The sequence below is a fragment of the Chiloscyllium plagiosum genome, unplaced genomic scaffold, assembly GCF_037043375.1.
Source record: "Chiloscyllium plagiosum isolate Xiang-an unplaced genomic scaffold, Cpla_swu_hap1 HiC_scaffold_3, whole genome shotgun sequence".
Classification (NCBI taxonomy): domain Eukaryota; kingdom Metazoa; phylum Chordata; class Chondrichthyes; order Orectolobiformes; family Hemiscylliidae; genus Chiloscyllium; species Chiloscyllium plagiosum.
Window position 1 is genome coordinate 121,102,562 of NW_028270141.1, and position 17,177 is coordinate 121,119,738.

A 17,177-nucleotide genomic window follows, 5' to 3' on the forward strand; every position below is an offset into this window, starting at 1 on the left:
TCTTATTTTGTACATTCATATGCATGTTCATGTAAACCACTGGGGTATTCAAGACATTACATATTATTTTTCAACAGATTAAAAGTGCATTATAATTTCTGCTTTTTGTGATTTGCTAACATGTTCACCCCCTTATGGAAAGCCAATAATGAATAACTTCTGGGAGTCAACCTTAAAATAAATTTCTCTCTAAAACAATGGTAAAATGTTCTATAACATGCGGATATGAACACTTCTTAAAATTAGCATAATAAATAACATTTTCTAACAACAGGCAGTCGCTTTCTGGTTATTCATATAACAGTACATTTTCAGTACACATTATATATTGATGCACAAAGTCTGATGAATGCTAACGTTAACTTGAGAACACTGCACAATTTGAATCAACCTCTCTATTTGTTCCTATCAAATATTTAACATCTTTCTCTCTCTGCAGATGCAGAGAAAAATCTTTAACAAGCAAGTCTGATAAAATGACAAGACACAGACAAAACACAGCGTAATAAATCGAATTTTTGAAGTGAATTAATTATTGCCTGCTCCTTGCTAATAAAACACTTAATTAGCTGCTAAAAATTGGAATGTTTTGCAATAAGTAATATGCATAAGTAATTTACTTTCAAGTTTGTATTGGATTTTCTTCATAAATTCAAGCAAGCATGCTTCCGCAATTCACTGCAGCAGATGTTCGTGTCAATAATTGTCTTCTGTTTTTCACTATTATTAAACATAAACACCCGATAGAAACACCAAACTCATTCCTAGCATGGATGGTTTGTCCTGTCAGAAAGATTAAATAGCTTGGGTGTTTATTCATTGTAGAATGAGAGGTGATATTTAAGCATACAGATTTTTTACAGGAATTGACTGGATAAAGTAGAAAAGATGTTTCCCTTTGGCTGAGGTGTTTAGAACAAGTGGACAAAGTCTCAAGAGCCAGAGCCATTAAGGTGAGATGAAGAGGAATTTCTTCACTCAGAGAAAAATGCCTCTTTGGAATTCTCCCTGTAGAGATGCTCAGTCATTGCCCACGTTCAAGAATGAGATCAATAAATTTCTATGTATTAGCAATATCAGGGGATACAGGGATACTGCAGGAAAATGGTATTGAGGTAGATGAACAGTCGAGATTTACTTGAATAGTGGAGCAGACTTGAGGAACTGGATATGATCCCATTTCTTGTATTCTTAAAATTTGTCACGAAAATGCATATTAGCCAATATTAGTATCCATTAAATATTTTACCTACCAATGTCAAAAGGTACTTTCGGTACATCATCAGAGGACTGTACTTTATATTTTACTGCATCAGTATCTAAATTAAACATAAAAACAAAAGATGTTAGCATTATATAAACAATATCTTTAAAATAAATGAATTTGAATGTTACATTGACAGTTTACAGATGGTTTTATGTTCTTTATAAAATAAGGACAAACACAAATACATTAATCGTGTGCGTTTCCTAAATCTTTCAGATTTTGTAATGATTCTTCACTGAGTTAGGAATAAATGTAACTTATATTAGTTTAATTGGATTTTCATGCACTAAATAAAAGATTATTTGTTGCATCATGCAGTTTTAAATTTGAATATTTATATAAAGACAATTTCACTTGAAAAATATCAGTGTTTTCATTTAAAAGATATGCAAATAAAATCTTTCAATTTGCTTTCTGAATGCAGATTTGGGAATGAACAACTGGTAGCGCGGCATATTGAATCCCACGATATTTGAAGGATGAAGAAAACTCTACAAGGTAGAACTTTACAGTAAAATGGGAACAGACAGTTAACCCATAAAACCTGTTCTGCCATCAATGAGATCATAACCGATCAACTACATTAATACAGAAAAGTGGCATATCTCTGCATTCCTTGATGCCACTCAGCACCAGAAACCTATCAGTTTCCACCTTGAACACAGTCACTTGTAAAGTTCTACAGTCCACTGGGTATAGAAAACCAAAGAGTTGCCACACTCTGAGTGAAGAAATTCCTCCTCATCCCAGCCATAAATGGCCTACCTCTTATTTTGAGATTAGGTCCACTGGTTCAAGACTCGCAAATCAGCAGTGAAATCATTTCAAAACCAACTTGTTATATCCTGTAAGAATTTTATAAGTTTCAAATAAAATTACTTCTCATTCTTCAAAATTCTACAGAACAGAGACCCAGTTTCCACTATCTCTCCTCAGAAAACAAATCTTCCAAACCAGACGTCAGTCTGACAAACCTTAATTGCCTTCCTTCGATAAAGAGACCAATACCTCATTTACAATTTCAGCGAGGCTCTAAGCCATTGCAGCAAGACATCTTACTGGTGGCTTGAAAATCCCTTAAGGAAGGCAAATGAGGATGGCCAACAAACCATTTGCCTTCCTTATTGATTGTTGTATTTGTATGCCAGCTTTTAGTCTCATAGAAACATAAGAAAACATCTTTTGGCCCATTGAATGTGGCTCAGTGGCAAATTAGTTAGCAGCGCGTCCTGTCACTAAGCTAGTCCCTTTTCCTGTCAGAAGCTGTTTCTTGACTCAAGGATACTCTGTCCTTGACTATTTTCAGTGGGATAATAAACCATGCTGGGCCCTGATCAGTCTGGTTTGATACACAGATGAAATGAGTTTGAGAGTTAAAAATCACACAACACCAGGTTATAGTCCAACAGGTTTAATTGGAAGCACACTAGCTTTTGGAGCAACGCTCCTTCATCAGATGCTCCAAAAGCTAGTGTGCTTCCAATTAAACCTGTTGGACTATAACCTGGTGTTGTGTGATTTTTAACTTTGTACAGCCCAGTCCAACACCGGCATCTCCAAATCATGATTTTGAGAGGCCTTTTGTCTATATGTAAACAGATGAGACTTCAAGCCAAAGCGGTCATGTTTTAGAAGTGACTTATATAATGAAAGGGGAGTGATCAGTTCTCTAGCTGAGCAGTTTAGTTCAGTCCTGAACTGGTGAGGAGTTCAACAGTGAGCTATGTGGAAACTCTCTCCCTCTCTCTTTCTGCCCTTCAACTTCAACCTGTAAGCATGTGTTCCATTTATACTGGATTTTCAAGGGAGTTTGCTTATTGGGACTGTTGTGTATGTTCGGAACAGGATAATTAAGTCTAGTTTGGATAGACTGAGTTAAGTAGGAATTCTTTATTTTGTTCTTCGTGTTTCATTGTATAATTTTGTGAATAATTTTTTTGTCTGTTTTAAACCTGGTAATCAACCTCGTTAACTTAATCCGGGTAATTTTCACTGTACACTTATCGAAACAAATTGCAAAGTTATGGTCTGTGCTGCCTGCTTAAGAATGTTTGTGTGAATCCCAGGACAAGCGCAGGTCAACTGGCAGAGGTCTTCTCGGATATCTTCAACCTCTCCCTGTTACTATCCCTGCCTGTTTCAAGAGGGCCAGCATCATCCCTGTGCCTCAGGCTCATGCAGCATGTCTCAATGACCCAGTGGCCCTAACTTCGGTGGTCATGAAGTGCTTTGAAAGACTGGTCATGGCATTAATCAATTCTAGCCTCCCCACTACTCTTGACTCGCTCCAATTTGCCTATTGGACCAACAGATCCACGTCAAATGCCTTATCACTTGCCCTTCACTTCTTCCTAGTACATTTTGACACCAACAACAGCTACATAAGAATCCTACTCATTGACTACAGTTCAGCCTTCAACACTATTATCCCCTCGAGACTGATTACTAAACTTAGTGATCTCGGACTAAGCCCCACTCTCTGCAACTGGATCCTCAGTTTCCTGATCCACAGGCCACAATATGTGAAGACTGGGGACAATATTTCATCCTCACTAACACTCAACACTGGAGCCCCCCCCAGGGGTGCGTACTCAGCCCCTACTGTACTCGCTGCATACCCATAACTACGTCGCCAAATACCAGACTAATGCCATGTTCGCCGATGACACCACCATAGTCGGTCGAATCTCAGATGGCGATGAAACAGACTACAGATGAGAGGTGGAAGACCTGGAAAAATGGTGCACTGAGAACAACTTAGCTCTCAATGCTGACAAAACCAAGGAACTCATTATCGACTTTCGGTGGGATGTTTTTTATGCCCCCCTACACATTAACAGCACAGAGGTGGAACGAGTACAGAGTGTCAAGCTCCTGGGATTGGTCATCCACAACAAGCTTTCTTGAACTCTTCATGTGGACACACTGGTTAAAAGGCCCGACAACGTCTCTTCTCCCTCAGGCAGCTGACATGACAGCGAATACCTTTGCCAACGTTTATATGTGCGCCATCGAGAGCATTCTGTCTGGATGTGTAACCACCTGGTATGGCAACTGTACCATTCAAGATCGGAGATGGTTAGAATGTGGTGAACTCGGCACAGACAATCACAAAGGCCGACATCCCATCTATAGAATCCATCTACCGTTGTCAAGGAAAGACCTCCAGCATTCTCAGAGATCCATCCCACCCTGGCAATGTTTTTCTACAACCTCTACCATCATGGAGAAGGTACAGAAGCCTGAACACACGCACCAGCTGGGTTTGAAACAGTTTCTACCCTACTGTTGTTAGAATACTGAGTGGACTCACAAACCCTTAACATTCGCCGGTACCTGGTTTTTGTTTTGCCGCTGTTTACCTATTATTTACTTATCTATGCTACTTTACTCTGTGATCTGTCTGTATTGCTCACAAGACAAAGCTTTTCACTGTGCCTTGGTACACATGATAATAAATTCAATTCAATTCAATTCAAATTAGGCTTATGATATATCAAGGCAGATTTCACACATGGATTTGTCTTGACCAGGATTACCATTAGGGGAGAAAGTGAGGGTTGCAGATGCTGGAGATCAGAGCTGAAAATGTGTTGCTGAAAAAGCGCAGCAGGTCAGGCAGCATCCAAAGAACAGGAGAATCGACGGGCTTATGCCCGAAACGTCGATTCTGCTGTTCCTTGGATGCTGCCTGACCTGCTGCGCTTTTCCAGGATTACCATTAGCTGAGATCAAAACACTACAAGTAGCATCCTCAAAATCCCCCAATAAATTTGTCAAACATGATTTCCCTTTCACAAATCCATACTGACTCTGCTTAATTTTACAATTATTTTTTAAGTGCTCTGCTGTCACATTCTTTACATCATTTCCTAATGATTGATGTCAAATTACCAGGCTTGTAGTTCTCCAATCTCCTTCAATTTTCCTTATTAAATATTGGGGTTACATTCACTACGTTTCAGCCCTCGGAAACCTTTCCATGATCTACACCATGCTGAAAGATAATCATCAACCAATACATCTGCTAATCACGATAGCCACCTCCTTCAACACTGTGGGATGTAGCTCATTTTGTCCAGGGGATTTATCAAACTTCAACTTATGCAGAACAGAAAAAGGCCCTTTAGGCCACCATTTCTGTGCCAATCGACAAACACCAAACTATACTAATCTCCATTACCTGCCTTTGGTATGTAGCCTACTATGCCAAGGCATTTTAAGTATTCATCCAGATGCTTCTTAAATATTGTGAGAGTATCTGCCTCCACCACCCTCTCAGGCAGCACTTTTCATATTTCTACCACTCTCCAAGTGAAAAAAATCTTTCACAGATCTTCTCTAAACTACTTACTCCTCACCTTAAAATTTATGCTCTCTGGTCTAAGACATGTCTGTCAAAGGGAGAAGATTCTCTTGATCTACTCTCATAATTGTGTATACCTCAGTCAGATCCTCTCTCAATCTCCTCTGCTCCATGAAAAATAAATGCAACCTATCCAGTCTCTTCTCATAACTGAGAGTTTTCATCTCAGATAACATCAGTGCAATTACATCCTCCTTCACCAGAACTGCACAAAGTATTCCATCTGTGATCAAACTAATGTTTTATAAAGTTGGAACAAGATTTCCTTGCTCTTACATGCTATGCCCAGACTGATGAAGGCAAGCATCCTATATGTCTTCTTCACCACCCTATCTACTTGTATTGACACCTTTAGGGATCTATGGACTTGTACTCCAAGGTCTATTTGTTCCTCAGTATTCCCTAGGCACCTATCATTCATTGTATATGCTCTTCCCTTATTAGATCTCCCAAAATGCTTATGTTTGTAGAACTACCACTTTCTTAAACAAAGTAATTTTGCTTCATCAGTTTCACAAGTTCCTTGTGTTATGAGGTGTAGAGGTATACTGTAACTTTAAGAGAGAGAGGAAGCTAGCAAGGACTGACTGAAAGCGTAGAATGTCCTGAACAAGTTAAAAATGTAACACTTGGTCAAAACAAATAGCTAGAGTTGCATTGCCATGGATCAAAAACAAATTCAAGTTCGGCTAATCAGTTTAAATTATGCCCCAGATACCAAAATCTAATCAAACCAATGGAACAATCCAATGTTTTGGGGTACAAAACCAGGCATTTTGAACAGTTATGGGAGAACGCCAAGAAAACCATCAAGTATCGATGCTAGCTGAATAGCTCTCTGAAAAATACCTGTTCATTTGAAAGACTTGTGAAGCAGAATAGTGAAGAAAAGATGACAGAGTAAAATGCAAAGAGGAAGATACAAAGAGAAGATTCGACAGCTGGCTAGTTTTGAAATATGAATTTTTTGTAAATCTTAATCAGGGTTTTTATCAGACCAGTATTGTAGAGTGGGAGGTAAAAGATAGGTTTAAGAGAAATGAGTTGTAAATAGTTGTTTAATGTTCTCTTTTGGACTTAAAGAATAAAATTGTTAATATTTACTTTAAATAATGACCTCTGGGATAGTTCTTTGCTTCTCGAAATTTAACAGATTACGACTCAAGGTGAGCTTCTCTATGTGTCAGGTTTAAATTAGCAGACAGGTTTACCCTGTATCGTAACACTTGGTTAGCTAATACTTCTGGAAGGTTTTGTGTATCTTTTACATAAGATCTTGTTTCAAAATTGTTCCAAGAAAATCAAAGAAGAGTGGTCCATATATATAAAACAGTGGGCTGAATCTCACATTTTTTTTTCACGAAGTGTCAGTTGCATCAGTTTTTTTGGATGGATTTTTGTCATGAGGCCTAGTGAAATTTCTCACCATATCTTAGCAATTCAATTCATTTACTACGTACCCCACTCAAATGGTGTTTGATTCTAGCCAGCATACTAGCCCAAGAAATGTTATTTTAAATATTTTAAAAGGCAACCATGTATCCTGATGAGCACTGGTGATCTAAAACTGCTGCCCTTCATCACAGAACTTTGGTGAAGGGGACGATAGCGTTGTGATTTTCTGAACAGTTCCTGAAAGTACTTGGGAGAGGGGCTGGTAGAGTAGAAGAATATTTTCTTCCTAGAGGACTGGCAGAGGAAGCCAAAACACCAGTCTCTGGTTCAATGCTACTAGTCCAGTCTCCATGGTGCTAAAGAGAATAGTCCACATAAATATCATGATATGGAGATGCTGGTGTTGACTGGGGTAGATAAAGTCAGAAGTCATATGACATCAGGTTATAGCCCAATAGGTTTATTTGAAATCACAAGCTCTTGAAGCACTGCTCCTTTACTTTAACTGACAAAGGAGCAGCATTCCAAAAGCTTGTGATTTAAATAAACCTGTTGGACTATAACCTGGTGTCATGTGACTTCTGACGTACAAATAACAGCAGGCTGAACCTTTTTTATTCACTAAATGTCAGTTGCATCAGTTTTTAGAGGGTCTTTTGCTGTGAGGGCATCGCTAAGCCAACAGTGCTGTAAATAAGTCAATGACATTTCTCTACTCCACCAGGGTAAGTGCCACACTCTTTGTTTTGCTACTTCACACACACTCTACCTTTATTACTACACTCAATCTGTACCAAGCTCATGCTCTGACACTCTCACTATTTCAGTACTGCATACAGCATATTCTTTTACTTGCTGTCACTCCTCTTAACCAACCTTCACTTCCCATAACTTTAACCTTGCATAGGCTCCGCATTGCCTATTTGGTTGCCTGGGCCACTTTCTGACAATCTGCAACAGTACTAACAGTCATGTCAAGCAATTTCACCCTATTCAATCCCTCTGTTTCTCTCATTCTGGGAGAAGTCATTCCACAATAGATGGACAGATGGATGGGCTTCTGAAATTCAGCTCCTCACCCACTTTAAGGTGAGAATGCCAGCTGTCAGAGAAGAAGATCGAGACTACTCTGTGGGGATGTCAACTGCAACTATCACATTAATGCCAATGCCAGTGTCATTTGTTGCGAATACTCCTAACCATTGAACAATGTTGTCCTCTCTGTCATGTCTTACAGGTACCAGCAGAACCTTCACGATCTCAGTGCAGAAATAGCATCTCCATCAGGGGCCACCTCCTCAACCCCTGAGGGTGAAAATACTGAGGCCTCAGAGGAAGTATCATCATTTCTGTATCTTATATTCCCCCATCAACTCAGAGACTGACATCTTAGTGAAAATGTCAGGCTTCATGTTTACGAGCTTTGTAGCTGTCTGGTTAAGAAAGGTCCCAGGCCTTTGGCACTTAAAGAACTGCCAGAGACCAGGCACCTGCTCCATCCTAGCTCTAATAAGTTGCTTAATTGCTCACCAGCATTCACAACCAGTTGTGGCAGGCTTGCAGTTACTATGATATGGTTCGATAATGTGTGTCATCTTTATGAATTTAATCTCGTTTCTTATTGAGCTAACCCATCTTCGAATTCAGTCTTTATAGGTAACCCATTAATGCCATGAACAGTCAAAAAGCTTTCTTCTGGCATATTCCCACAAATTCTGTAATAGCCTCATAAGTCACCACAATTGTTTTCTGAAAATAATGTATGATGCTATCAGATCTTTTAAGCATCTTTGTCTTTTCCAATCTAGATTGTTGGAGAAACAACTTTTGAATTTTCAATTTCTGACTCATTCTCAAATTCTCTGACATTTCTGTTTCACTCTCTATGTCCTTCAGTAATTTAAGTATGCTTTACTTCAATCATTTCTGTTATTAAATCCTTTCAATATATTAACATGACACAGTCATCGATTCTTTCTCTTGTTTGGTGCACTCACTGCATTCTTCACATCATTGAGTTTATTTTTGGTTGCATATGGTCCAGTGAACCTTGCTTTAAATGGTTCCACAGAAATAAGTAACAATGTCATAGAACCAGCAACTGCATTTTGTACTATGGCCTTTTCATCTGGTCTCATTTTCATTGTTTGTTGAGCATGTTCCAAATGCTTTTAGACAACTTTGATCAGTTGCTCTCTGAAGGGTATCTCTGACCTTTGGTTTATTAACTTCTGTTTAATCAATTTAAATGGTCCTCTTACTTCATGTCTACATATTAATTCAAAAGGGCTAAAACCTGCATGTTCATTAGGAGTATCCCTAATAGCAAATAACAACAAAGAAATTCCCTGATCCCAAACATTTTGACATTCCTGGCAATAAGCTCCAATCATGGTTTTCAAAGTTTGATGCCACCTTATCCTGCCACCAAGTCACCCATGATTAGAAACATAAGAAAACACCACCTGTTTGAAAAATACTCAGATGGTCCAACGGTCTATTTTTCCTATATTAGTTACTTTCGTAAGCAGATGTAAATTGTGTAATTCTGAGACGAGTCAATAATTCTTCTAAAAGGCACTGCTTCAGGAAATTGCGTGTTAACTGAAATAACTCCACAGAGGCCGATATCCTGCCACCAAGTCACCCTTTATTTACACATGGAGAGTCATTGATACTCATCCAGCTTCCTCAGAGCCAGCTCTGAGTGAACAGAACCTCTGATACTCCTGTTCTTCTCTTTTTTTTCTTATATGCTGTCACCCTGTCTCCCTCTTTTTACACTTGGACTGTCCTTGACACTGATCCAACTTCTTCAGAGCCAGCTCTCAGACTGAACAGAACCTCTGACACTCCTGTTTATTTTTGTTTGAGTGAATAGGATGTCTGATGCTCCTATTAAACTTGTTTTTATTTATTTTTTTCTTAAACCCCCACACCACCGCCTAACTGTGGTAGTGCTTATTTTTTCCCCAGCACCCATGTTGTGTGTGTGCAGGTGGATACTCCTGTTCTTATCTGTCAGACAGTGCTCCCTGATTGGACCAGATTAACAGCCCCAATCAGGAAACCCATATTCTATGAGGTCCACCCAGCTGACCTCGTCACAATCATTAAAGTAACATTCATAATTGTTAAAGATATTGCTTCCCATTCTTGAATTTAGGGAGGGATCGGACCCTGTCAAACTTTTTTTAAAAGCATGTATCAGATTTAAAGGTGCATGTTAAATTGAGGGTTGGAGCTTCCCCACTACCTGACATGTATAGCGTGCTTGGCAAAGTCTGACTACATCTTTATGGCAAATAAAATAGTTTTAATAACTTACTTCTCATAATTCTAATGTTTTCTTAAAATTTAAGAAACCAGTCTTTGGAATTTTGTGATACACTTGCAAAGTTTCATCATGATGCTCAGCTAGAACTACCACCTAATGGACCACTGCCCATTCTTGATTGGCTGGTACTTGAGGTGCTTTCCATTTCTTCATTAAAACCTTGCTTTCCAAATAATAACATTCAGATTTATTTCTGATTCAGTCTCTGAGTAGCATGCTTAGTATACATTTTCAGCAATTAACTCCATTCGTCACATTGTCATTAAAGAAGATGGACTAAAACATGTTGGCCTCATTCCCTTTACCTTCATCCTTTGTGGTGAAAAAAAACTATATCTGAAAACTGAATTTGCAAACCATCTCCCTGATTCATAGACTCCTTTCCTTCCTGTTTAATTCCATATCCTGAAATCTGAACAATGCAGGATGTGCCTCTTGTAACATTTCAGTTTCCTCTCCTGTTATTGGTTGTTCTAAAAACCTTAGTGAGGCCAATATCTTGCCAGGTCATGTTTCAAAATAAAATGAATTCCTTCTATTCACCATTCCCACTACAACTTCTCCATTTACCAAGTTACTCTTTAATCCAACACTGTATAATGAGATTTATTGCAGCCTCTATGCATACCTCCAACTGTTATTTTTTCTCCAATAACCCCTTCAGAAGACAAGTAGCTTTTTTCAGCCAGTATCAGTGATTTACTTGGTCCAGTGTCTCTCAATACTTTTATTAGTTTACCTCCTTGATTAGAACCATAAGAAAACACCTCCTAATTGAAAAAATACTCGGAAGCTCCAACAATCTGTTTTTCCTTTATTAGAAAAAAATAATTTTCATGACAATCCTGAGTCATTTTTCATATAGTACATTTTCAGGAAATGTGCTCTCTTTGTAGTACTGATACAGTGTAATGCCAGTAATGTGGTTACAATTCCCACACCAGCTGAGGTTACCATGAAGGCCTCTCTTTCTTAAACTCTCCCCTAGCCTGACACATGGCGACCCACAGGTTAAACCATCAATCATCTCTCTCTAATGAGAGAGCAGCCTATATTTTGGTAGAACTATGGTAACTTCGTTTTACAGGTTTAATGCTGACTTCGTTCCTTATTCCTCCTTGTCTGAAGACTCGTTTGACATCCCTTAGTCGGGAAGAATGTCCTGCAGCACAATCATAGTGAAGCAGTCTGAGAAGAGTATCCTGCAGCAGAATTACAGTAACAGATGCAGTGGTTTTATTGAGGTTTGACCCATGATGCCATCTTGGTTATTCTCTAGAGGCACACTGAAATAAACATCAACTGTGTCTGGAGGACCACCAACTTAGTGAAAGACATTCTTTGGTCTGCCTGAAACTTGTTGATGTTCCGGTGCGAAGAGTTGACCTTGACCGAATGTTGCAGACTGGCATATTCCAAAGTCTAGGAATACATGCTGAGTGATGCATTAAAACTGAAGCAGTTGTGCAAAAATGCAGTGGGGAAAGATCATAGGCTAGGGTCTTTCTCCCAAAATATAATGAGGGTCTGTTATGTTTCAAGGTACCCTTGTAGCCTTAATAGGAATGAAAATAGTCTATTTTTATGGTTCAATAATTTTTTTTTGTTACAACTGGATGCAGGTCTGATGAGAAATGTCAAAGTTCCACTAAATTTTCTACAAAGTCTGTATGGCACTGATTTGTACTTATTGAATTTACTTACAGATAATTTATGAATATAGAATATATTTGAAATGTAAGAAAAGTCTGGGAAGAGTGTCCTGCAGCAGTACCTTAATTTAGGTTTATACTTTGCAAGGACAAATAGTGCAGAGGACAGAGAAGCCTGGTCCTAGAGTAATTAACATTATTTGACTTTAAGGGCAGATATATCAGATGAATCATGGTTGGAGAGGTGGTGCAAGGGGTGGTCTTCAGATTCCTGGGACACTGAGATCAGTTATGGGAGACATGGGATCAGTACAAGCTGAATGGGCTGCACCTGGGCAGGATTGGAATTGATGTTTGAGGGAGAACCATTTGTAAGAGGAACTGGAGAGGATTTAAACTGAATAGAAATCCATACACAAAATCAGAAGAAAGGGAAATGAGGGCTAAAGCAAAAGACAGAATGGGAAATGAGAAAAGTGTCAGGCAGAGAATTCAAGGGCAAGAATCAAAGAGGGCCTCAGTGCAAAATAATGTAAATGAGACTAAGAATGTTAAAAAGACAAGTCTTATGGTACTGTATCTTATTGTGCAGAGCATTTACGATAAAGCAGATGAATTAGCTGCAAAAATGTATTTAAATAGGTATGATATTGTTGTGATTACAGAAATGTAGCTGCGGGTAACTAGGAATGGAATATCCATGGTATATACGTTTTTTATGAAGGACAGACAAAGAGGAGAAAGAAGCGTGTTTGCAATGTAGGTTAAAGACTAAATTAGCACAATAGTGAGGAAGGAAATTAACTCTGGTCAAGTTGAATCTGTATGGGTACAGTATGGAAACCCCAAGGAGCAGAAAACGATAGTGGGCAATGCATATAGACCTCAAATTGTAATAGTAATGCTGGGGAAGGCACATTGGAGACGCAAGTAATAAAGGTACAACTGTAATTGTAGCCAGTTTTAGTGTGCATGTAGAAATCAAATCAGTAACAATACCACAGAGGAGGCATTCTTGGAGTATCGAAAACCTGGTTTTCTGAATCAAAAGATTGAGGAATCAATTAAAGAGCAGGCATCCTGGACTGGATATTGCATAATGAGAAAGGAATAATTGGCATTCTAGGTCTGTGAAGCCCTTGGGGATAGAGTGACCATAAGATGATGGAATCCTTCGTTAAGGTGAAATGTGATGTAATTGATTCTGAGACTAGAGTCCAGAATCTCAATAAAGGAAACTGCAATGGTATGTGGCTCTAGCTGGCAATGAAAATTAGGAAATGTTACTTAAAGGGATGATGGTGGATAAGCATTGCAAATATTTTTAAAATGCATGGATAAAATGCAACAATTGTTCAGTCCTGTCTGGCACAGAAACAAAACAAGTAGATCAACCAGAGCTAATGAGGAAAATTCAGGATTGTATCAGAGTCAAAGAAGTAGCGTACAATTTAGCCAAAAAAGCTGCAGACAGAAGGATGGGGAGTAATGTTCACAAGAAACATGGTCAGTGTGGGACCTCAGCAGAGTGAGACGAAAACGGAGTAAGTCACTCACAGACTACTATTGAAAATTTGATTAGTTTGAAATTCAGTGCAAAAGAGGGCAGAGTAAACTATGGTTTACTGCAGGAGGTAAATTCCAGAGCTAGAGAGGATCAAGAGACTGATTTGCTGTGAAACGAGAAACCATAAACCACAGCATCATGTGATTACAGGAAAAGAGGGCTAATTGGTGAATAAGATTGGTGAATATTTCAAGACTTCAAAGTAAAAATAAAGTTTTCAGTTTGTGTTGTTTTTCATTATTTTAGTAAAAATAACAGCTTATGTAATAGATATTTATGATCTCTTTTTCTTTTAGTTTATAAGATGGAGGTACTGAATATTAATTAACTGGCGAAAGACTGCAGGAAGCTCCAGAACAATGGATTTTGTAAGTCTTTATCCATGAATCGCAAACAGCGATTCAAATTCTCTAAATATATGTGAATCCCTTCAACAACTAACCCACCATTGATATCAGACTCATCAGTCTATATAGTTCCCAGGCTTCTCCTTGCAGTGTTTCTTAAATCAAGGCACAACATCAGCCACCCTCCAGTGTTCCAACATCTCTCCCATGCCTGTAGATGATACAAATATCTTTGCTAGATTGTCCATACTTTTTTCCCTCGTTTCCCACAATGTCCTGGAATACACTTAATCAGGTCCTGGAGATTTATCCACCTTTATGCCTTTTAAGAACTCCACCACCTCCTTCTCTGTAATGTGGACTGCTTTCAAGACATCAATATTTATTTCCCCAAGTTCTTCAGCTTCTGTGTCTTTCTCTACAAGAAAATACTGACATGAAATATTCGTTTAGTATTACTCCCATCTCCTGTGATTCTACACAAAGACAACCTCGTTGATCTTGAAGTATTCTCTCCCTAGTTGCTCTTTACTCTTAATGTACTTGTAGAATCTCTTTGGATTATCCTCAACCTTATCGGCTAAGGCTATCTCATATCCCCTTTTGGCCCTCCTGATTACCGTCTTAAGAATGCCCCTACTCCCCTTACAGTCTTCAAGTGATTTACTTGATCCCAGTTGTCTAAACTTAACATATGCCTCTTTCTTATTCTCCACCAGAGCCTCAATATCTTTATGCATCCATTGTTCCCTAGTGTTATCCTTCACTCTAACAGGAACATACTGCCCTGAACTCTCGATACCACTTTTGAAAACCTCCCATGTACCAGTCATCCCTTTACCTTCGAACCAACTTTTGAAAGTTCCTGTCCCATACCAGCAAAATTGGCCTTACTCCAATTTAGAACTTTAACTTTTTTTACACAAGGCCTATTCTTTTCCATAACTATTTTAAAACTCATCAAATTATGATCACTGATCCCAAAGCACTTTCCCATGAACACTTCAATCACTTGCCCTGTCTTATTTCTCAAGCGAAGGTCAAGTTTTGCTCCTTCTCTGGTAGGTCCATCCACATACTGATAAAGAAAATTTCCTTGGACACTTTTAAAAAATTCATCCCCACCCAATCCCTTAACATTATGGCAATCCCAGTTTATGTTTGTAAAGTTGAAATCCCCTATTATTACAATTCTATTATTCTTACACATATCTGAGATCTCTCTTCTGATTACTGGTGGGCCTATAGTACAATCCTATCAAGGTGATCATCCCATTCTTATTTCTACGTTCTTCCCATGTAGCTTCACTAGATGATCCCTCAGGAATATCCTCTTTAAGCACAGCAGTAATGTTTTCCCTAACCAAAAATGCCACTCCCCTCCTCTTTTGCCTCCTTTCTATCCTCCGATAGCATCTAAACCCAAGAACATTGAGCTGCCACTCCTGTCCCTCACTTAGCTATGACATCCCAGTCACACCTTCCTATACATGCTCTGAGTTCATCTGCCTTACTTGTCAGACTTGTTGCACTGAAATAAATTCAGCTTAATTCTTCAGAGTTACCTTGTTCTCTGACATGTTGTTGCCTGCCTTGTCTGATTAACTTACTCTCTTTAATTTCCAAACCATCCTGTCTCTCTATTCCCACGGCTGGTTAGGAATTCCCCCCCTCCCCCATTCTAGTTTAAAAACTCCCTAGTAGCACTAGCAAAGAAGAGATCCCAATGATCCAAAAATGTAAACTCTTGCCCCTGTACACTATCTCCTCAGCCACTGATTTCTCTATCTTCCTATTCTTACTCTCACTAGCACATGGTACTGGAAATACTCCTGAGATTACTACCTTTGAGGTGCTGCATTTTAACCTCCTACCTAACTTCCTATATTCACTGTGCCATGCCGCAACTCTTTCTCTATCTATGTCATTTTCACCAATGAGTAAACAACCACTGGCTGCTCACTCTCTCTGACAATTTGCTGTAAATGCTCTGAAACATCCTTGTCCCTGGCAAAACCACACACCACCATGAATTCTCATTAGCAGCTGCAAAATAAATTGTCTGTGCCCCTGACTGAAGAGTCCTGATAACAATTTGCTTATTTGAATCTTGGCAAACCCCAATAACAAAACATTTATTCTTGGGGTCAGGACAACTTTCAGAAGTAGAGAAATGGTAAATGTAGACACTGCATCTTTTTATTTTTCGTATATTTGAAATGTGCACGGAAATGGACAAAGGCAAGTTTCATAAACCAAGGATTGTGGAAAGGATGCACTTATAAAACCAGATTAATAAAACATAAGTGGTGGTACATCACTGTTTGTTTGCGTAGTTGTGGAGGTTTGTCGCAGATAAGCTGGAATGAGCGAGTGTATACAAAATGAGATTCAACTGGCAACAACCAGCTGGTTGGCCGGCTGACTGAAGATCTGATGAAGTTCCGAAGAAGACTCACTGGACCTGAAGCATTAACTTTGCTTTCTCTCCATTGATGCTGCCAGACCTGCTGAGATTTTCTAGCAATTTCTGTTTTTGTTTCTGGTTTCCAACATCCACAGTTCTTTGGTTCTTTTTGTTAGGTCGCTGATTTGTCATTTACTTCACAGTAAAAAGTACCTCAGACCTGAAGAAAACAAATTTACTTCTCTGGTCAGTTGCTGTAAGCTGTGGCTTTCAGCAAGTAAGTCAGAGACCAATTGATCTGTGACTCCTGCAAACAAGTGCAAGTAGTTGAAGAAAGAAGATCAAAGAGCAGCAAGTCCTGACAAGCCAAAAGATCATTTCAGTGAACCCTGTGGACAGGGTCCATTGACTTTTCTTCTCAGTTTTTCCCTTTATCCATACGTCCTTTCCTTATGTAAGTATATATAGGAGACTGTTTATAAGAGGGTTAGAGTTTTAACTGGTAGCTACAACCAGTTACTTGTAGCCAGAATCTAGCTATTTTTAATAAGCAGGGAGGAAGTGAGGACTGCAGATGCTGGAGATCAGAGTCAAGAGTGTGATGCTGGAAAAGCACAGCAGGTCAGGCACCATCTGAATTGACGTTTCAGGCGTAAGCCTGATGAGATATATCTCAGTCGATTCTCTTGCTCTTCGGATACTGCCTGACTTGCTGTGCTTTTCCAGCACCACCCTCTCAATTTGTAATAAACAGTCCTATTTGTTAAGCACAAAAACTTGGTTCAGAAGCTTTGTATCAACCTGGGTCTTGAAGACAGATAAATCAGGTAATTTTGTAA

The 17,177-nt window shown here is 38.9% G+C and overlaps 1 protein-coding gene across 3 annotated transcripts in view; it reads right to left on the bottom strand.

Annotated features, from left to right (window-relative positions):
- The window catches only part of ak9 (adenylate kinase 9), a 274,249-nt gene that overhangs the window by 159,545 nt on the left and 97,527 nt on the right, over nt 1–17,177 (bottom strand). For all 3 annotated transcript variants that reach the window (XM_087983041.1, XM_087983046.1, XM_087983034.1), the window contains one exon: nt 1,254–1,319. In XM_087983041.1, coding sequence (XP_087839167.1) covers nt 1,254–1,319 — 66 coding nt within the window. The remainder of the gene's footprint in view (nt 1–1,253; nt 1,320–17,177) is intronic.